The 22,060-nt window shown below is 46.2% G+C and overlaps 1 protein-coding gene across 3 annotated transcripts in view; it reads right to left on the reverse strand.

Annotated features, from left to right (window-relative positions):
* The window catches only part of LOC141094209 (uncharacterized), a 32,118-nt gene extending 11,600 nt beyond the window's left edge, over positions 1–20,518 (reverse strand). Inside the window, exons 1-14 of one of the 3 annotated variants that reach the window (XM_073580003.1) lie at positions 20,488–20,518; positions 19,596–19,775; positions 17,429–17,578; positions 17,120–17,299; positions 16,913–17,036; positions 16,732–16,829; positions 16,443–16,533; positions 14,531–14,684; positions 14,339–14,441; positions 14,193–14,267; positions 13,975–14,058; positions 13,670–13,880; positions 13,307–13,463; positions 12,219–13,196 (exon numbers count right to left, since the gene is read on the reverse strand). In XM_073580003.1, the coding sequence (XP_073436104.1) occupies positions 12,302–13,196; positions 13,307–13,463; positions 13,670–13,880; positions 13,975–14,058; positions 14,193–14,267; positions 14,339–14,441; positions 14,531–14,684; positions 16,443–16,533; positions 16,732–16,829; positions 16,913–17,036; positions 17,120–17,299; positions 17,429–17,506 (2,250 nt within the window). In that variant the 5' untranslated portion in view covers positions 17,507–17,578; positions 19,596–19,775; positions 20,488–20,518 and the 3' untranslated portion in view covers positions 12,219–12,301. Of the gene's footprint in view, positions 1–12,218; positions 13,197–13,306; positions 13,464–13,669; positions 13,881–13,974; positions 14,059–14,192; positions 14,268–14,338; positions 14,445–14,530; positions 14,685–16,442; positions 16,534–16,731; positions 16,830–16,912; positions 17,037–17,119; positions 17,300–17,428; positions 17,579–19,595; positions 19,776–20,487 lie in introns of those variants that run through there. The other 2 variants (XM_073580002.1, XM_073580001.1) reach the window with 2 other exon arrangements.
* Positions 20,519–22,060: the final 1,542 nt, after the last annotated feature.

Raw genomic sequence — 22,060 nt, forward strand, 5'->3', positions numbered from 1 at the left:
GATTTTGGAGATTATTAATCCGGTCTCTTTTCGGTTGGCTCTTCCTGTCAAATTTAAAATTCATAATGTGTTTCATAAGTCCTTGTTGAAGAGGTTTGTTGAACCAGTAGTTCCTGTGGTGGCACCTCCTGACCCTGTATTGGTTGAAGGTAACATGGAATATGAGGTAGAGAAGATACTGGATTCCCATCTGGCTAGACGGAGACTCCAGTATTTGGTTAAGTGGAAGGGTTATGGTCAGGAGGATAATTCCTGGGTCTCTGCCTCTGATATTCATGCCGAAAGATTGGTGAGTGCCTTTCATCGGGCTCACCCGGATCGCCCTGGTGGCATGGATGAGGGTTCGGTGACCCAATGGGGAGGTACTGTTGTGAGTTCATTTTTCCCTTCACCGTTGAGGTCTGATGAACTCCCTCCTCTGGTGAAGGAAGGTAGTGAGGCTGATTACCAAACACCTGGGCAGCTAGATGATGACTGGGTGACTAGAATTGAGGACTGGATATAAGGCAGCCGACGCCCTTCTGCCTTGCTGGTGATCCTGCTGGATTCTTGGAGATCAGTCTGATTCCTGCGTCTCAAAGCTAAGTTTTTCTGCTCTGCTTTGTACTCTTCAGTTTTGTTTTTGTTTTGCCTTGTTTTTTGAGAGTTCTGCCATCCCCGGGTGGGGGTGAGCTGAATTCCATTTTTGTCTCTGATCTGTTGATCTTTTGCTCTGTCTTCAGAATATACCTGAGTGCTGATTTAGTCTTTTGAAGCCTAGCGACTTCAGGGCCTGTTTTTCCTATCAGTCGGTTGGCACATTTTGGATAGGGTTTTTGCGGATGGCAGACAGCAGCTTTCCTATCCTGTCCTATTTAGTTAGCTTGGGCCCCATCATTTGCTCGACCTATCTTTCTATCTGTGTTAGTGTTTTCATCTTGCTTCACCGTCATTATATGTTGGGGGCTGCCTATTGCTTTGGGGTCTGCTCTGGGGCAGTTTAGTTTTTCCCCTTTCTGTCTTTAGGCTATGTAGTTCTCCGGCTGTGATCGAGGGGTCTAGGGCACCGTAGGAACCCCCCACGGCTACTGCTAGTTGTTGTGGATAGGTTCAGGGGTCTGCAATCCGATAGCTGCCAACCTCTCTGGTTTTTCTGGACTTAGCTAGTACTTTGTTTTTTCCTCCTTCGGTGACTCATCATAACACCTAACAGTTGTACTGCCAACATCCGTTGTGTTGGTGTTACGAGGAACGGTTGTCCGCCTTCTGTCTGCGACCACCACACTGCTTCTTCCTATCTGTTGGGGTGCTGCGCCTCCCTCCCCCTGTGTGCTGTTGTCCTCGCTCTGCATGTCCTCCTACCAGCTTGGGTCAGTTACTATATTATCCACTATCTCCTCTTCTGCACCCTGGTCCTCCTCCTGAGTTTCTGACAATTGGGTCTCATCATCCACCTCTTGTGACATGCTTCCACTGTCGCCTTTGTGTGACCGTCGCTGCTCAAATATTTGGGCATCGCTAAATGGGATCTCGAATGATAGATAGAATCGTAGAGTTGGAAGGGACCTCCTGGGCCATCTCGTCCAACCCCCTGCTCAAAGCAGGATTCGCTAAATCATCCCAGACAGATGTCTGTCCAGCCACTGTTTGAAGACTTCTATTGAAGGAGAACTCACCACCTCTTGTGGCAGACTGTTCCACTCATTGATCACTCTAACTGTCAAAAAGTTTTTCCTAATGTCTAATCTGTGTCTCCTCCCATTCAGTTTCATCCCATTGCTTCTAGTCTTTCCTTGCGCAAATGAGAATAAAGATGATCCTTCTACAATGTGACAGACCTTGAGATATTTGTAGACAGCTATCTAGTCTCCTCTCAGTCTTCTCTTCTGCAAGCTAAACATTCCCAACTCCTGCAACCTTTCCTCATAAGACAGGGTTTGCAGACAGGTCACCATTCTGGTCGCTCTTTTCTGAACTTGCTCTAGCTTCTCCTCTTGCCCTGCTTCAAGTGGACCAGGAGAGATGCCCAAATCTGTTAATGGAAAAGTGAACAGCTCTTCCTAGTGTCCAAGTGTGGGATCAGTTGTCTTCGGGCACTCGGCATTGTGGGAGGAAGGAGAATCAGGGTGAGGACTATGCAGTCCACACTCACGGCACTACGACTTGACCGTGTGGAAAACGGGGCGCTGGTGGTAGTGGCAAACTGAAGAGAAGCATTATCCGCTATCCAACCAACCTATTTACACTGCTTTAGGTTCAATAATGGTGTGTTTCTGCGGGTCAATAGTAAATGTAACAGGAAGGACGAGCGAGAAGATGTGGGTGTTTGCTGTGGACCAATTTCAGCTTGCCCATGGCCTCGGCCTCTGCATGCACCATTATGTCCAGTTCCCCGCTCATTGCCATGCGCCTTGCCCATTTTAAATGGACTACATTATTTTCCACGTTCACTATAGATGATTGAATTTGGAGCAAAGTTATATGTGATCCATGTGTGGAAATACCAGAGTTTCAAATATCTGCCCTGAAGCTAACATTTTTTTTTTCAGCTGCTGTCAATAACTAGACTAAGACACAGCAAAAACAGTTGAATGTAGGCCTCAAATGCCACAATTTGTAGCCCACAGATAGATGAGGCGGGTGATTGAAATACAATACTTTTAAAATGTGTGGCCTGTATATTTATTTTTTACAGCAACATAGTGTCAATAACTAGGCCATGACACAGCAAAAACAGTTGAACGAAGGCCTGAAAAGCCCCAATTTTTTAGTCCACAGATAGATGAGGCATGTCACGCAGATAGCCCACTTTCAGATATCTGGCCTGTATTTTTTTTTTGTTGGGGGGGGGAGCAGCAAAATTTTGTCAATAAGTAGGCTAAGACACAACAAAAAAATTATATTGAGGCCTCAAATGACAATTTTGAGCACAATGATATGCGATCTGTGTGGCGGACAAAACCCAGTGTAAAATATCTTCCCTGTAGCTAAATATTATTTTGTCAGCAAATTGTATAAGACACTCCAAAAATTTTTTTACTGTACCACAAAAATGGCAGAATTTTCTATGCACTCAGATGTGATGGCTGGAACAGGCAAACCTGTTTAAAATATCTGGATTTTCATGTTGTACTATGAAAAGGATCTGGCTGTATGCTGCAGTGCCAACAAGCAAATGGAGAAAAACAGCGTGTGCTCGGAGTTGCTTTTGAATAAAATAATCAGGATTATGATGCAAAAAAAATTATTCCTGGCCACTGATATTTGGTGCTATGTATATATGGTCAACATATGTAATAGGCAGCAGGAGACAGTACTGGAATGGACCCTCTTGATGTATGCAATGAAGTATGCCACATACAATGCCTGCCTACCTTGCACTGCAATCTATATAGCCCGTGATTAGTCCTTAGAAGGACTGTTGATTTAGCTAGATTTGTGTATTCAATAATCGTATATCCACACTTAGGCTATGTGCACACGTTGCGGATTCTGCTGCGGGTCCGCAGCAGATTTAGGTGCGTTGTACAGTATCATTGTTTTCAATGGTAAACTGAAAAACGCTGTGCACATGCTGCGGATTGTTCCGCATAGATTTGCTGCGGGTTCAAATCCACAGCATGTCAATTCTTTGTGCGGAATCTGCAGCAGTTTCACACCTTCTCCATTGTAGAGGTGTGAAACCGCAGGGCTAAACCGAAGACTAATCCGCAGGTAAACCGCAGGTCTTTTGACCTGTGGATTTACCTGCGGATTTTTCCAAATCCGCAGCACCTAAAACTACGTGTGCACATAGCCTTACTTTGAAACTCCCAAATCTGACCCTATGTCGGCAGCAACTCTCCCTGTTGTGAGTTCATTTTCCCCTTCGTCACTGGGGTCTGGTGAACTCCCTATTCTGGTAAAGGAAGGTAATGAGACTGATTATCAGGCACCTGAGTCTAATGAGGATGACTGGCTGAGTGGAGTCACGGACTGGATATAAGGCTGCCGACGCCCTTCTGCCCTGCGGGTGATTTCTCTGTGGACTTCTAGGATACCAGTCTGATTCCTGCTCCTCTAAAGCTAAGTTTTCTGTTTTGCCTGTTAGCTTTTTGTTTTGTTTTTTGTTTTCCTTGCTTTTCAGTATTCTGCCATTCCCTGCTGGGGTGAGCTGAATCTCCTTTTGCCTGTAGCTCTGTCTTCAGTATATTCCTGAGTACTGACATAGCTTTTTTGAAGCCTAGCGTCTTCAGGGCCTTTTTCACTGTCAGTCTGTTGGCTCTGATTTTCATAGGGTTTTTCACGGATTGCAGACAGCAGCCTTCCTGTCCTTTTCTATCTAGTTAGCTTGGGCCCCTCTTTGCTCAGTCTATCTTTCTGTCTGTGTTAGTATTTTCATCTTGCTTCACCGTCATTATATGTTGGGGGCTGCCTATTGCTTTGGGGTCTGCTCTGGGGCAGTTTAGATTTCCCCTTTCTTTCTTTAGGCCTATTTAATTCTCCGGCTGTGATCGAGGGGTCTAGGGCATCGTAGGAACCCCCCACGGCTACTGCTAGTTGTGTTGATAGGTTCAGGGGTCTGCAATCCGATAGCTGCCAACTTCTCTGGTTTTCTGGACTTAGCTAGCATTTCTGTTTTTGCCTCCTACAGTGACTCAATCATAACATCTCCCTACACTTGCTGATTCCGGAGCAGAATGTGACGAGCAGGGCTGCACCAGGTCTGATATAGACCTGATGACTCTGTGCTGCCAACCAATCACTGTAATGCCACAACCAACATGGCTGCGGCATTACAGTACGTCTCACACAATCCCTGCATGTTGATTGGTGCTCTAAAGAGCGCCAAACATGCAGGTTGTAAACCCGAACTCCCACCGAACAATCCTGGAAATGCTCAGCGCTCGCTGAGCACAGAGCATTAACAAGTATGCTCGCTCATAACTAATAGTCAAAGATAAGAGTAGAGAATGTATTAGTGCTCCCCATTTCAGGAGAGATTGTGCAGAAATCTGAATTCCTTAGGATTGAAAAGATAATGAAATTTATGATGTGGAGTGAATCCATGAAACCAGGGCTTAAGCCATGCCAACACCTTCTGCAGGCGTGAATAAATGTATATTCTAGCCATCAGCCACGCACAGCTTAGGCTACTTTCACACATCAGTTTTTCGCCGTCAGGCGCGATCCGGCATCGCACCGAAGCGCCGGATCCGGCAAATGTTATGTAAAACTGAATGTGACGGATCCGGTTTTCTGCCGGATCCGTCTTGGTCATCAGACCAAAAACTGGATCCGTCTCATCCGTTTCCCACCGGATTACGCCGAATCCGGTTTTTAAAAACGCCCCTTGAAGCCTTCGAAACGGGATTGGCTGCGGAAATCTATATATACCGTGTTCCTACAGCCCATCTTTGACAGGTTGTAGAGGAGAAACTGCAGGTTGGAGAGATCAAGTGACTGGGGAAGATAGATGTTGTGATTGCAAATATTTTGAAGAATTTGGTGGATTTTACAGCGGAGGCGAATTGTTTGAGGGCGATTGTTCTGGAGAAGGAGAGAGTGAGACAGCAGCGCATCAGGCATAAGTGACGCCGTTTGTGGATCCACCCCATCACAGCCAAGAGAATGACGCGTGGGGTCTATTCTACACTCTGCATGGATCTTAGATGAAACCCGGAGAAATTTTTTGGATATGTTCGGATGAAAATGGAGAATTTTGATTACTTGGTGGAGCACATTGCACACCTCATAAGAAAAGCGGACACCTATTGCCGCTTCTCTGTTTCACTCGCAGAGCGTCTGATGGTGACTTTAAGGTAAGCCACATTTATTGGATATGCTCGCATCAGAGCACACTTTCACTGCAATCTTGCTGGTGGTAGTTTGTATCTTCAAATGTTATAGCTGAGTTTTGGTATGTAATACTGTGATTTTTAACTAATTTATTGTTTTGTAATTCCCCACAGATATCTTGCAACTGGAGAATCCCTTTCGTCACTGCATTTCCAGTACAGACTCGGGATTTCAACCATATCTGGAATAGTGAAGCACACATGCCGTGCACTGTGGGACTCCTTAGTTGATGAGTTTTTACCAGAGCCCACAACAGAGAGGTGGATTGAAATTTCTGAAAAGTTTCTACAGATATGTCAGTTTCCGAACTGCTTGGGCGCTGTGGACGGGAAACATATCCGCATTGTAAAGCCAGCAGGATCGGGATCGGAATATTTCAATTACAAGAAATATTTTTCCATTGTCCTCATGGCCATCGCTGACACGGAATACAAATTTATTGCTGTTGATATTGGGGCCTATGGCCGCTCCAATGACTCTCAAGTTTTCAAACTGTCTGCCATGGGGCGTAAACTGTATGGAAACACCTTCCAGTTCCCACCCCCTAGACCGCTGCCGCAAACATCTGGTCTACCTATGCCTTTTGTCTGTGTAGGGGATGAAGCATTCCAGCTTTCAGAACACCTTTTGAAACCCTACTGTAGCAGAGGATTGACAAGAACAAAACACATTTTTAGTTACCGGCTAACAAGAGCAAGAAGAATGGTGGAATGTGACTTTGGTATTCTGACAGCCAAATGGCGTATCCTATTGACTGCGATCAACCTCAAAACCAGGGGAAGAGTCTTGAGATCATTTGCATATTCCCAGTGCCTTCTGGGATAAGTGACGAGTCTCCGCGAGCTCAACGATCACTGGGTTTTGGCCGTTGCAGCTGAAAAGTGGAAATCGGAAAACCGCGCGCCGATCGGCGTGCAAATTTTGGCTCATCTTTCATCGTTTTTAAGAAATCTCAATATGGAAGAGGCCAGGAGCCATTTGGTAAGCTGCATTTCTTGCTACATGTTCACAGACTTACCAGTGGAAAAGCCAAACTTCACATGCCACAAATGCAAGCTTGTGTCCCTGTTGGAGGAAAAGTTGCAAAATCTCGGAGAGGTTAGCTACGTTGAAGATCATTAAGGAAGGTGAAGAGTTCTTGGACAGAGCAGAATTATCTCTTCATGTTACAGAAAGAGAAGAAATTCGAAGTGCACCTGAAGAAACAGAGGGATGGAGACATGTGACCCAGAGAAGCAGGAGGATCAGGAGGCAGTCAGCACCCATACTGCTCAGGAACCAGTACCAGGCTCTCACGCAAGAAAACGATGAAGAAATACATCAGGATAAGACTTTGCCAACAAACAGCAACCTTGTACGCCTTCAGAGTCCTCCTGGATGGAGAAAGAAAAATGTTGTGAAGAAGAAACGGAGAGTGGTGGTCATGGGGGATTCCCTGTTGAGAGGAACAGAGGCCGCTATCTGCAGACCGGATATAACTACAAGAGAAATGTGCTGTCTTCCAGGTGCAAAAATTAAAGATGTGTCTGACAGGATATCAGGACTCTTCAGACCTACTGATGACTACCCATTCCTGCTACTACATGTGGGGACAAATGACACCGCAAGAAATGACCTGGAAACCATCTGCAGAGACTTTGAAGACTTAGGTAAGAAACTGAAAGAACTGGGAGCGCAGGTGGTCTTCTCTTCCATCCTCCCAGTGGATGGCCATGGAGCAAGGAGGTGGAATAAGATTCTGCAGGTGAACAACTGGCTACGTCGATGTTGCCGTCAGCAGCGATTTGGATTTCTGGATCACGGAGTGAATTACTTATACGATGGACTACTTGCTAGAGATGGGGTGCACCTTACGAAGACTGGAAAGCATGTATTTGGAAGTCGCCTTGCTACACTTGTAAGGAGAGCTTTAAACTAGAACAACATGGGAAGGGAAGCAAAAGACCCGAAAAAGCCATACACCTGACAAATGCTATTGAGAACTCTGCTATTAGAAGTGGAAAGGAAGAACAAAGACAAAAGAATCTAAATAATAAAAATATTGGAGAAAGAGAAACCAATCACAAACTAAAATGTTTCTATACTAATGCACAAAGCATGGGCAACAAACAAGGAGAATTGGAACTACTAACACAAGAAAAGAAATATGATGTCATTGGAATCACTGAAACTTGGTGGGACAATACACATGATTGGAATACAAGACTAGAAGGATACAACTTATTTGCAAGAAACAGACTTGATAAACGAGGAGGAGGTGTCGCATTGTATGTTAGAAACGCGTATATCTGCACAGAGATTGAAGCTTCAGAGACTGGGAGTTCTGTGGAAACTGTTTGGGTAAGAATACAAGGACAGAACAATGGAAAGGACACCATTGTAGGCATTTACTACAGGCCGCCTGTGCAAGCTGAAGATATGGATGAACTCTTTATGCATCAAATGGCCAAGTTCTCCAAAAAATATGACATAGTTGTCATGGGAGATTTCAACTATCCAGACATTTGTTGGGAATCTCTCTCAGGCAAAACTAACAGGTCAAGGAAATTCTTATCCTCTCTTGCTGACAACTTTATCTTCCAAAAGGTAAGGGAGAAAACAAGGGGAACTGCTACCTTGGATCTAATCCTTACAAACAGGGAGGAAATAAGATAAGATAAGATAATCCTTTAATCGTCCCACCATGGGGAAATTCAGAGCATTAAGGGCATGTCACACTAAGCGATATCGCTAGCAATAACGCTATAACTAGTGACGTTATAGCGATATTGCTAGCGATATCGCTGTGTCTGATACTTACCTACGACCGGCTCCCCTGCTGGTTATCGCTGATCGCGCGAGAACGTTCAGGACTGTTTCTCGTCGTCAGCTTCCTGTGGCGCTTCCTGCTGTGAGGACGAGCGACGCGTGGAGCCGGGCGGGTGGACGCAGGATCGCCTGGTGTGACAGGTAAGTAGCGACCCCCGTCCCCAGCGATGTCGCTAGTGAGATCTTCCTGTGTGGCAGCTCACTAGCGACCACTTAGCGATGTACCAGCGATCCTGACCGCGTCATATCGCTGGTCGGGATTGCTGGTGCATCGATAGGTGTGACAGTACCTTTACAGCAGCAAGGCAGGAACAAGTACAGATACAGATGCATAAAGGCATTATATTGACAGTAGGTAGGTACATATACGAAAAAAAAAAAAATGTAACCGGACTGTCATAACTTTGGATCTATCAGTTCTCTGTTTGGGTCATTCTCAGTTTTGGACAGTGCTGGTTATACAGCCTAACTGCAGCAGGAAGGAAGGACTTTCGATAGCGCTCCCTCTCACATTTAGGATGAAGTAGCCAGTCACTGACAGTACTGCACATCTTTGTCACGGTCTCATGCATGGGAGAGGAGGTAAAAGGTTGAGGTTGAGGAGGTAAAAGTGGCTGGGACCCTAGGAGGTAGCGACCATGCTATTTTAGAATTTTGGATAACTAGAAGCGGAAGACCTGTGAAGACTCAGACGTCAAGGTTAGATTTCGGAAAGGCAGATTTTAAGGGATTCAGAAAGAGAATTGCAGGGATCCAATGGCTGGATATCCTTAAAGACAAAAATGTCCAGGAAGAATGGGAAATCTTGAAAAATGAAATTCTCAAAGCACAATTGTTAACAATTCCAAAAAGAGGGAAGAATAGGAAGCATTTAAGGAAACCAGGATGGATGAACACAGAACTTAAGCACATGCTAAAAAGGAAGAAAGAAATGTTTATAAAATGGAAAGAGGGAGGCATATCTAAAGAAGAGTATAATGCTGTCTGCAGAACCTGCAGGGCACAAATCAGATTATCTAAAGATGTCAAAAGCAATAATAAAGGATTTTGGGGATATGTCAAAAGTAAAAGAAAAGTCAAAGATGCTATAGGATTTTTACAGGATGAAAATGATGAAATGGTAAGACAGGATGTTGAGAAGGCTGAACTTTTAAATTCCTATTTTGCATCTGTTTTCTCTCAGAAAGGAAATGTAACATCAACTGTTATTCACTGTCCTATTAAGGGAATAGAAGAATCCATGATATCTATAAACAGAAAGATAGTGAGGAAACACTTAGCTAACCTAAATGAATTCAAGTCTCCAGGTCCAGATGAATTACACCCCAGAGTACTGAAGGAGATAGCAGAAGAAATTTTTGAACCCCTCTCCATAATCTTTGAAAATTCTTGGAGAACAGGAGAAGTGCCAGAAGACTGGAGAAGAGCAAATCAATTTCAATCAATCAAATTTATTATCGCCAAGTACATATTACATATATACAAGGAATTCTTTGTGGCAAAGAGGCAATATAATATATAACAACAGATACAACAAGTAACATCTAACAAGACAGATACAGTATATAGTCTACACAAATGTTGTTCCTATCTTCAAAAAGGGGAAGAAGGTGGACCCAGGCAACTATAGGCCGGTGAGTCTGACTTCTATACCAGGAAAGATCTTTGAACAAATTATTAAACAACATGTATGTCAGTACCTGGATAAGAATGAAGTGATTAAACAGAGTCAGCATGGGTTTGTAACTAATAAGTCATGTCAGACTAACTTAATTTCCTTCTATGACAGAATCACTGATTGGGTGGATCAAGGAAATGCTGTAGATATAGTATATCTTGACTTCAGCAAAGCATTTGACAAAGTCTCTCATACAATCCTTATTGAAAAAATGACTAAGTATGGAATGGACAAGGCAACTGTTAGGTGGATTCTTAACTGGCTTAGTGATCGGACCCAAAGAGTGATCGTAAATGGCTGCACATCCAGTTGGAAGAATGTCTCAAGTGGGGTACCACAGGGCTCTGTCCTGGGCCCTGTATTGTTCAACATCTTTATCAACGATTTAGATGAAGGAATTGAGGGTAAACTGATTAAATTTGCTGATGACACAAAGCTAGGAGGGATAGCTAATACTAAAGAGAGAGAGAGGATTCAAAAAGATATAAATAAACTGGAGAAGTGGGCAGCAACTAACAGAATGGTTTTTAACAGGGAGAAATGCAAAGTACTACATCTGGGAAATAAAAATGAAAAAAGCATATACAGAATGGGAGGAATAGGGCTAAGTGGCAGCACATGTGAAAAAGACTTGGGTATACTAATAGATCACAGACTGAATATGAGTCAACAGTGTGATGCGGCAGCAAAAAAGGCAAATGCAATTCTAGGATGTATTAACAGAAGCATACAGTCGAGATCACGTGAAGTCATTATTTCCCTCTACTCCTCTTTGGTCAGACCTCATCTGGAATATTGTGTCCAGTTTTGGGCACCACATTTTAAAAAAAAGACATCAACAAACTGGAGCAAGTTCAGAAAAGAGCGACCAGAATGGTGACCGGTCTGCAAACCCTGTCTTATGAGGAAAGGTTGCAGGATTTGGGAATGTTTAGTTTGCAAAAGAGAAGACTGAGAGGAGACTTAATAGCTGTCTACAAATATCTAAAGGGCTGTCACATTGTAGAAGGATCAACTTTATTCTTATTTGCACAAGGAAAGACTAGAAGCAATGGGATGAAACTGAATGGGAGGAGACACAGATTAGATAGTAGAAAAAACTTTTTGACAGTTAGAGTGATCAATGAGTGGAACAGGCTGCCACGAGAAGTGGTGTGTTCTCCTTCAATGGAAGTCTTCAAACAGAGGCTGGACAGACATCTGACTGGGATGATTTAGCGAATCCTGCTTTGAGCAGGGGTTTGGAACAGATGGCCCAGGAGGTCCCTTCCAACTCTATGATTCTATGACAGAAACTGTTGACGAGGTGATCAAAGCTTGCGTGGTACTCCACAATTTTGTTATGTGCAAGGAACCCATTTCCATTGAGGACACCTCTGAAGAAACCACCTTGCAAGATTACCAGAACATTACCAATAGAAGTTCTGTGACGGTTTCAGTAATGAGGGACAATTTTGCAGAATACTTTATGTCACCTCAAAGCAGAATAGACTGGCAGGATGACAGAGTTTGATAAATTTCTGCCCTTAACCAAAGTTGTGTACCTTCTGTACCAACAGTATATACCTTTTCCAAACAAAGTTGGCTATCTTGTGGTCTAACTATTTTTTCCTTTTGACCACAGTTGTGTACCTGGTTGTGTTTTAGGCAAAGTCTTTCACCTTTTAACAATGTACACAACTTTTGTTAGGAAATCCCCAACAAGATACACAACTATTGGTAAAAGGTGAAAGACTTTGTCTAAAAGACAACCAGGAACACAACTGTGGCCAAAAGGTAAAAGTTATGTACCTTTTACCCACAGTTATGTACCTGGTTTTGTATACCTTTTTACCTTTTGTCTACCCTGTACTTAACCTTTTTTTATACCATAGTTCGCCGCAGAAATAAAAGACAGACAACGATTGTAAACCAATACTTTAACTTTTATTGAAAAATTTTTTTTTTAATTAACTGTTAATTGCAAAAAATTTTTTTCATTTTTATTTTAATACACATTTATAAATTAGTGTAGTGTGGGGTGGAAATACTGCTGGAGGGGCTGCGGGACACTTCGACACTGGGAGTGTAAAGAGACGACTGGGAGCGTGGTGGGGAAGGAACAGTTAGAGATGAAGGGGTGGAAAAAGCAAGAGAATGGGTGGACATGTGGGAGGCAGAAGAGGTGGTGGGTGGTGGATTGGAGGATTGGGCAGGGACTGGAGTAGCAGATGATGTGGTTGAGAAATGGTAGGGGGAAGGAGTTTGGTATGGGGCAGGTTGCTGGAAGTGGGGAGGTTGCTGGTACGGAATAGGAGGGGGAGGAGGGACAGGTGGAGGAACTACTGTGGTGGGAGGTGGAGGTTGGGAGGTAACCTGCTGTAGAGCACCGTGGCACGAATGCATTACATGCATCTGCTGGGTAGGAGATAGCGCTGCCATGCGCTCCACAACAGACCTGAAAAAGGTGTGGTTTGGAGAAGATCTTGCTTCTGAATGCATTGTTTGCAGAAGTGTCTTCAACTCCAGAATGCCGGAGTTGATCTGCTGAAAGCCTGTGGAGATTTGCTCTGACAAGACTTTGAGATAGTTCTGGAAAGATGCATTTAGATGCAAGAACTCTGGGGCATAGCTCTTTTCCTGACCCCTCTGTTGCTGCCGCCCAGTACCCGCAGGTGTACTAGAGGTGGCAGGGGCAGAAGGGTGGGATAAAGGGAAAGCGATCTCCTCACCAGCAGCTTCATGTAATGTAGGCGGCCACGATGCTCCTGCGCTGGTGGATGGGACAGATGGCTGTAATGTGTGGGAAGGTGCAGATGTACCGGGGCGGTCGAAGTGTCCCTCGGTGGCGGTCTCCTCAGGGATCGCCTCAGAAGGGTCCAATCGTGCAGGCTCCCGAGAGCTGCTCACCGTGCTGTGGAACAAAAAATACAATTAATATACTGACATGCCATTGGCCCTGGCTGAAAAAAAAAATTAGACATGTAAACATTTTTTTTTTTACATGGGATGTTTCATATTTACCTTCTGGTGACCATTGTTGCCCGGAGGAACGACAGGGCTCGGGCGTACTTGTACTTGCTCCTGCGTCCTCCAGATTCACTCGGGGCCCGCATCTCTTTGTTGAGCTCCTTCTTGAAACGATCCCTCACAGACCGCCACCGCTTCACAATTCTCTCCCCTGAAACGAGAAAGCACAAAGTGGTTAGTATACAACATCAGTGTTTCACAAACTCCAGTCCTAGTGGTTCCCAACGGGTCATGTTTTCAGGATTTCCATAGTGTTGCACAAAAGGAAATCCTGAAAACATGACCCGTGGGTACCACGAGGACTGGAGTTCGGGAAACACTGCTTGACATCAAGCAACGGGAACTGTATATACTTACGCTCTTGAATCTGGGCCCGAGCATCAAGGTTCTCCCAGCGGTCCACAAGGAGCGAACAGATTTCCTCCCAGAGCCGTCGGGTCACAATTAGATCAGCATGCCGGCGGTCAGCCATATTCCAAAGCGGCTTCCTTTCTCTAACAAGATCGATGAGGTGGTCCACATCAATCCCTCCATCCTCACCGTCAGAGTTGGGAGCACGCTGTGAAGGCTGTTAAAGAAAAAGACAAAAATACCATAATTAGCCTCCACAAAAGAAATGAAATAAAGTGCAAAAAAAACAAAGCAAAAATATTTATACTTACACGCTGGTGACCGCCGCCTCGCTGTCGCCGACGACCCTGGGAGGCACTGCGAGGACCTCTTGGCCGAGCACCAGATTGGGAAGACTAGAAAAGATAACCAAAAAAATAATGTCTTTGGATGTTGGCATATGTGTTTGCTGTGTGATATCTGCGCTACATTGTTTTCTATGTGTTGTGTGTAGTGTGATGTGTTTCTGCGTTTGATGCAGGAAACTTACCAATTGTGAGCCCACTCCAGGTGTCTGTCCACCCCTTCCTTCTTCTTCTGGGAGCTCATCTTCAGCTTGTGATTCCTGTTTTGAAATAAAAGGCAATGAATAGACATATATTCCAGAGATGATGGATTTTGGAAATAAAAACTTACCGTCAAACGCTGACGATGTGAGGGAGGGCTCCCAGAAGTTGTGGTGTACTCCTGCTGGCCAGTCTCCACTCCTGTTGTTGCTGCTGCATCTATAGGGAGTCTTCTGCTGGTGAATAAAGAGAAACAAAGGGCCACTGAATATATTGATATTCCATGGCCCTAGTTTTGAGGAATGGGGGATTTGACAATTACCGTCTGTCATCTGCTGGTGGACTCCCCTCCGCATGGTCACCATGGTCCCTTCGTTCCATTTGGGGTTGTGGTGCTGGTGGTGCACTAGTCTCCTGCCTTCTCCTGCGGCTGTCTCCTCTCTTGGGTGGCATGTTGGCTGTGGCTGAGGGTCCCACTGTCATGATTTTATATATGTGTGCTGTGGGCAGGGCTACTGAGCATGCTCAGACCAAAAATCGCGGCGCTCATAGACTTTCATTGTGTGAAAAAGCCGGACGCGCCGGATCCGGCGGGTCCGGCTTTTCCGCCGGAGACAAACAAACGTTACAGTTGCAGTTTTTTTCCAGACGCCGGATTGCGACACATTGCCGGATCCGGACAAAACCGGACGAAACGCATGACCATCCGGCGTGATCCAGCGCTAATGCAAGTCAATGGTGAAAAACCGGATCCGGCATTGCATTTCGCCGGATCCGGTTTTTGTAAAAATAGCCAGATCGCGCCTGACGGCGAAACACTGATGTGTGAAAGAGGCCTTAGAGATATATCATGGGAGAAGTGAGTGTAATGTTTTTTATATAGGTGATCATAATCCTCCTTGAAGTTAGTTGATTTTAAAAGAAATTGAAAAGTCAGGATAAAGAGAAACTCTGTTGTTATTGTACAGAAATTCCCACTTGGCCTCACTGCACATTTAATGTTGTCAATCATAAAAGTAACTTTTGGCCAGAAAGACTGGACCTGGTCTTGTAGGGACCATATGAGCACATTCAGCAGCACAGAAGGGAGAGAAGGGAGATTCATCCAATAAGATATCAGGAATCTAGGAAGCCATCAGCATCATTACCCTCCGCTTTCTCTAAAAGGCCCATTATAATATTTTTCTTCAAGTGATTGTCTAACTTGTCAGCACATTCTATGCCATTTGGCTTTGTAGTTTACAGATCTTGGTAGGTAGTGGTCAGAGTATTCTAATCCCAGCGGGTAGGTGGATACTCCAGGTTTTAAGTTCTATAGAAAAGGATTTAACAAGTTCACAAAGTAATTTCAACATTTCCAAATGGAGCAGAATGTTGTGGTCTAGAGGCAAAATGGTGATCACACGATTGTGATGTAGGGACAGTGACCTGACGGACAGACGTACTTGTCAGTTATAACAGATGGATAACAGCTGGGCAGTAAAAGTGATAGGCAGTACCCTGGGTGACCACAAGGTGGCAGGGGGGGAAGTGTGAGGAAAAGGACTTGACAGCAGCTTAGGGCTAGGAAACCGTTGGTCATGGGGGGGCGGAGTTACAGGGAACAGGGAAAGATATAAATACTGAGGGAGGGTTCCAGAAGATTCCAGTCCCCAGGGGGAGCTCAGGTGACAGGAGGACTACGACAGTTCGTGCTCGCTGAGGAGAACCAGACCAGGGGGACTGAGGAAAGAGAACGTCAGGGGGGTGGTCCTGACAGGAAGAACCGCAGAAGGGACAAGGCACAGGGTGTAAGACACCGTATTTGACACGACGACTGAACAGTAGAAGCGCTGTTGGTTTACGGGCCTAAGGCGGCCACAGTGACGGACCTGTCAGGAGCGTCGACGAGTAAAGAGGGGACGGTGTATGCATACACGTCCCCAGTGTAACGTACGGTGTGTGGGAAGCGGCCCTGGAAACGGAGGGCCGTGAGGTGAAGGAAGTGTGGTGTGCTTCTGAGGCCGTCAGGCGGACGGCGAGTGAAAATAAACTTGGACCTATTGCACCCAGAACCTGCCTCCATCTTGTCTCTGTTACATCTCTGCGCGGTAAGAAGAGGGACTACCCCCCACCCCCCAGCTCGGCCCACGAACCCTACACTGATACAAATGGAATAGATGATCGATACAGCAGCTACAGACGGTGACTGAGAAGAATCTGTGACTTCTCTGCCTTTAGTAGTTACTACTCACCTGGGTAGTCATATATAGGAATCTCCTCTTTACACCACTCAACAACCCTCACATATGTCTCTGTAGTATTAATATGGGTCAGATCTTCACCCTGAAACAAATATTGTAAAAGTCACTGATGGATGGAGAAGACACATCTATGATCAGCTCCAATCCTGCCATCTCCACCGCTCTCATTACACAAGTATAAAACATATAATACTGGTGGATAAAACAAGACTGAGCACAAGACCTTCACAGCCGTCTACACATCATAGGGGAGATCTCATGACACCTTCTCTCCATCTACCTGATGATCCTGAGGAACATTGGGATCTTCTTGTTTACAGTCCTGTGGAAGAAGAGAACCGGGACATCTCTCTGGTGTTGTCCTCTTACTGGATAGATCTGCAGGAAACACATACAGGGACTGAATTCATTCTTTACATACAGATAATTATAGGCCGAGTGCATTTAGTCCTGTCTATTACCTGATGATGTGAGGGGCTGGGGAACCTCCATCATGACGTCCTTGTATACATCTTTGTGTCCTTCTAAATACTCCCACTCCTCCACAGAGAAATAGACAGCAACATCCTGACACCTTAAAGGAACCTGACACATACAATGATACCGTCATCCCCCCGATCCCTTCATAGCGTTACTGTATAATGTCCCAGCATTCCCAGCTGTGTCACCTCTCCAGTCAGCAGCTCAATCATCTTGTAGGTGAGTTCTAGGATCTTCTGGTCATTGATGTCCTCATGTATCAGGGGCTGAGGTGGAGGCCCCGTGATTGGGCTCAGGGTTCTTCCGCATCTCTCAGACTCAGGGTCCTGACAGCGCTCACTAGAGGTCTTCTTCACTACTGTGTAATCCTGGTTATGGAGAGACACATTAATAAAACTCACTACAGACATTTCCAGAGTCCTCACCTCTCCAGTTCTGTCCATCTGTTATTCCCATAGATAAGAATGATGTAATGTGACGTCATCAGAATCTCTCACCTCTCCAGTAAGCCGGAAGAGGATCTCTAGGGTGAGGTGTAATATCCTCTCCACCATCTTGTCTCTGTCCATATCCATCTTTGATGGGTAAATCAGGAAAACTTTCTTTTGCAGAAGATCTTCACTGAGAGGATCCGATATTATAGAGATCTGAATGAGAAGATGAGCCAATGTAACATCATAAAAATCCTGTGTAATAATACAATTATCTATATATTGTGGTGCGACTGGTGGTCGTGTGGTTAATGGGAGGTATGTGTCACAGGGTTGGATGCTCCCTGCGATGCAACCCGGAGTATTTTGTCTTTAGTGCACATGGGTCCGGGTTGCGGGTAGCTGTGAGAGATGGGAGGGACTGGCTACCCATTTACCTCGTTCCGTGGTGAGGGGTGCTCACTGTACCCAGTTTGTCCTGAAGATATGTGTGTGGTTGTGAATTTTGAGGACCTGTGATGAGGTCATGATCATGTGACAAGCCATGTGATAGGTAACAGGGAGTGGTTACAGCTAGCTAAGGTGTGTTGCACATGTGAATGAGTGTTTGAGAGTCTGGCAGTGTGCACAGACTTCCATGTGTCCAGGTGAGACAGTGTGAGAGTGGTCTCTGTGCAAAAGAAGGAGAAGCCCTCCTGTATGTATGGCTCAAGAAGGAGCCTCCGGACTGGACATTGCCCTGGCCTGTGTGTGCACAGGACCTGAAGGAACCAAGCCCAGCTAAGGACTGTTTTTGTGTTGCTGTAAGACTGTTTGCCTTTTGTTCATGCTTCCATGGTTTACCTCCAAGACCGGCAACATGAGTAATTCCAATTACGCAATTATGACGGTTATGTCAGAATGGTTGGCAAGGCGAAGATGAAGCCATAACGGGTATTTGGGAACAGAACTGTGGGATGGATGATATGTATAATGGAAATATGATCATGGGACTATGAGATGGTGGATATGCATGATGGGTATATGGGCACTGGACTACGGGAAGGAGGAAAGTCATTATAATTTGTTATAACCCTTAGTTACTATGTCTGGGCAATGCCAGGCTCTTCAGCTAGTTGGAAATATTAAAGGAATCATATCAGGAGATAGAACGTGTAGATGTTGTATTCTTTAGTCTTTTATGGACTGGAACGTAGGTTGAATTGCTAAGACATCTCCTCCATGCTCCCAATCACTGGCTTTGTTACTCACTGCTTCAGCAACTGATTATCTGTAGGAATCACAAGATTGTTGGGAATGACCAGGAAATACAGAGACAGGTGGAGACCCAAGCAGCAATGGTATTTTTTATTATTTTACAACATACTGCGTTCTTCTATAACATCTACTAATAAAACCTATATATTTAGGCCACAGACAACAAGCAGTTTCTTCCTCGGAGTCGGCAGCTGAACACGTTTCTCATAGACTCATCTTCCATAACGCTAATTCTCGTCTCATTTACCGACACTGGAATCGGCATTAGCAATACTGCAGGAGATATTCATTACACGTGACAGGAGAAATAACTCCTTCATGATGAGGACGACATCTTCATCTTCTACTACGGCTCTAGAAACACATTTGTCCAGAGTCCGTCGCTGACTCCATCCCCACCGGCCGTCTATATGAAGGTTTCCCGTCTTCCCCGCACTGTAATCTTCAATCACGTTAGATCTCAGCTCTGAGTCACACACAGAAGTTTGAGGCTTTTATAAAAGATTTTTTGTAAGAACATCAAGACAGAAGTTATTTGATGCCAATATCTACAGTAGGTGTACAATGTTTTTTTTTCTCTTGATATGATGTTTTTTGGGGGCATTTTCCCATAAGCTTCCATATGTTACAAGAAAAACAATATACTGTGTCTGGGGGCCCGATACTATGAGAATAATACATGTTTCCTTGGTTCCCAACTTTCATAGTTGGGTCGTTCATATCCATCAGCGGAAAAGGAGTAAAACACCCTAAATATAACATATTATAACAACCCCACAATTTGTGACTCTTCGGGATAAATCGCTCTCTCACCATTGGATTAGAGTTGATACTATGAAGCTAAAGAGACTAAACAGACTTTCTGTCACCTCCATAAAGGGGCACTTTCCAGTGTTTGTCAGAACTGTCCGAGGATTATTAGAGGTGATAGATTCCCCCAATTAGAAGGGACACCTGTGGATATTGGAGTCTTTACCTGCTACAGTCCTGGTGGGATTTACTCAGTAAAGTGCTGGAATCACTTTCTCCCCAAGAGTTAAATGGCGTCTGTAACTTCAATGTCTTTCTATGAAGCTTCTTCTCTGAACTTTCTTCCTGTTTTCTGCCGTATTTCTATTACTCTCCGAAATCAGGAAAGTATTAAGTCCTATAGAAACTGCGGAGAAAGAATCATTTTTAATTCTGTGTTTCCGGGATTCTTCTTATGGGAATTGGCTGCGATATCCCCTGTGCAATATATTTCTAGCATTAATGCGCCAGTAATGGGGAATCTCCACATCCCCCCACATAGAGAATAATGGAGCCTCCAGCACCGACCTCCACCCGCAGAGCCGCACTCCACATAGAGAATAATGGAGCCTCCAGCACCGACCTCCACCCGCAAAGCCGCACTCCACATAGAGAATAATGGAGCCTCCAGCACCAACCTCCACCCGCAGAGCCGCACTCCATATAGAGAATAATGGAGCCTCCAGCACCGACCTCCACCCGCAGAGCCGCACTCCACATAGAGAATAATGGAGCCTCCAGCACCGACCTCCACCCGCAGAGCCACACTCCACATAGAGAATAATGGAGTCTCCAGCACCGACCTCCACCCGCAGAGCCGCACTCCACATAGAGAATAATGGAGCCTCCAGCACCGACCTCCACCCGCAGAGCCGCACTCCACATAGAGAATAATGGAGCCTCCAGCACTGACCTCCACCACGCGGAGCCACACTCCACATAGAGAATAATGGAGCCTCCAGCACCGACCTCCACCCGCAGAGCCGCACTCCACATAGAGAATAATGGAGCCTCCAGCACTGACCTCCACCCGCAGAGCCACACTCCACATAGAGAATAATGGAGCCTCCAGCACTGACCTCCACCACGCGGAGCCACACTCCACAGAGAGAATAATGGAGCCTCCAGCACCGACCTCCACCCGCAGAGCCGCACTCCACATAGAGAATAATGGAGCCTCCAGCACTGACCTCCACCCGCAGAGCCACACTCCACATAGAGAATAATGGAGCCTCCAGCACCGACGTCCACCCGCAGAGCCACACTCCACATAGAGAATAATGGAGCCTCCACCCGCAGAGCCGCACTCCACATAGAGAATAATGGAGCCTCCAGCACTGACCTCCACCCGCAGAGCCGCACTCCACATAGAGAATAATGGAGCCTCCGGCACCGACCTCCACCCGCAGAGCCACACTCCACATAGAGAATAATGGAGTCTCCAGCACCGACCTCCACCCGCAGAGCCGCACTCCACATAGAGAATAATGGAGCCTCCAGCACCGACCTCCACCCGCAGAGCCGCACTCCACATAGAGAATAATGGAGCCTCCAGCACCGACCTCCACCCGCAGAGCCGCACTCCACATAGAGAATAATGGAGCCTCCAGCACTGACCTCCACCCGCAGAGCAACACTCCACATAGAGAATAATGGAGCCTCCGGCACCGACCTCCACCCACAGAGCCGCACTCCACATAGAGAATAATGGAGCCTCCGGCACCGACCTCCACCCGCAGAGCCACACTCCACATAGAGAATAATGGAGCCTCCAGCACTGACCTCCACCACGCGGAGCCACACTCCACAGAGAGAATAATGGAGCCTCCAGCACCGACCTCCACCCGCAGAGCCGCACTCCACATAGAGAATAATGGAGCCTCCAGCACTGACCTCCACCCGCAGAGCCACACTCCACATAGAGAATAATGGAGCCTCCACCCGCAGAGCCGCACTCCACATAGAGAATAATGGAGCCTCCAGCACTGACCTCCACCCGCAGAGCCGCACTCCACATAGAGAATAATGGAGCCTCCAGCACCGACCTCCACCCGCAGAGCCGCACTCCACATATATGGCTGCTCTGTGCGCACAGGACCTGTGATGAGGTCACAGGAGGGGAGGAGTTAGGGGTCACATGATCAGGGGCCTCAGTGTATGCAGGACTCTGCTGTGCTGGTTGTCATGGTGCTGGATGAGGGGAAGTTTATGTGTGTATGGAGCGGAGCCGTGTGTGTACGAGGTGTACGGAGCGGAGCCGTGTGTGTACGAGGTGTGCGGAGCGGAGCCGTGTGTGTACGAGGTGTGCGGAGCGGAGCCGTGTGTGTACGAGGTGTGCGGAGCGGAGCCGTGTGTGTGTGCGGAGCGGAGCCGTGTGTGTGTGCGGAGCGGAGCCGTGTGTGTGTGCGGAGCGGAGCCGTGTGTGTGTGCGGAGCGGAGCCGTGTGTGTGTGCGGAGCGGAGCCGTGTGTGCGTGCGGAGCGGAGCCGTGTGTGTGCGAGGCGTGCGGAGCGGAGCCGTGTGTGTGCGAGGCGTGCGGAGCGGAGCCGTGTGTGTACGAGGCGTACGGAGCGGAGCCGTGTGTGTACGAGGCGTACGGAGCGGAGCCGTGTGTGTACGAGGCGTACGGAGCGGAGCCGTGTGTGTACGAGGC

This window comes from Dendrobates tinctorius, unplaced genomic scaffold, assembly GCF_039654945.1.
Source record: "Dendrobates tinctorius isolate UK_male_01 unplaced genomic scaffold, ASM3965494v1 ptg000063l, whole genome shotgun sequence".
NCBI lineage: Eukaryota > Metazoa > Chordata > Amphibia > Anura > Dendrobatidae > Dendrobates > Dendrobates tinctorius.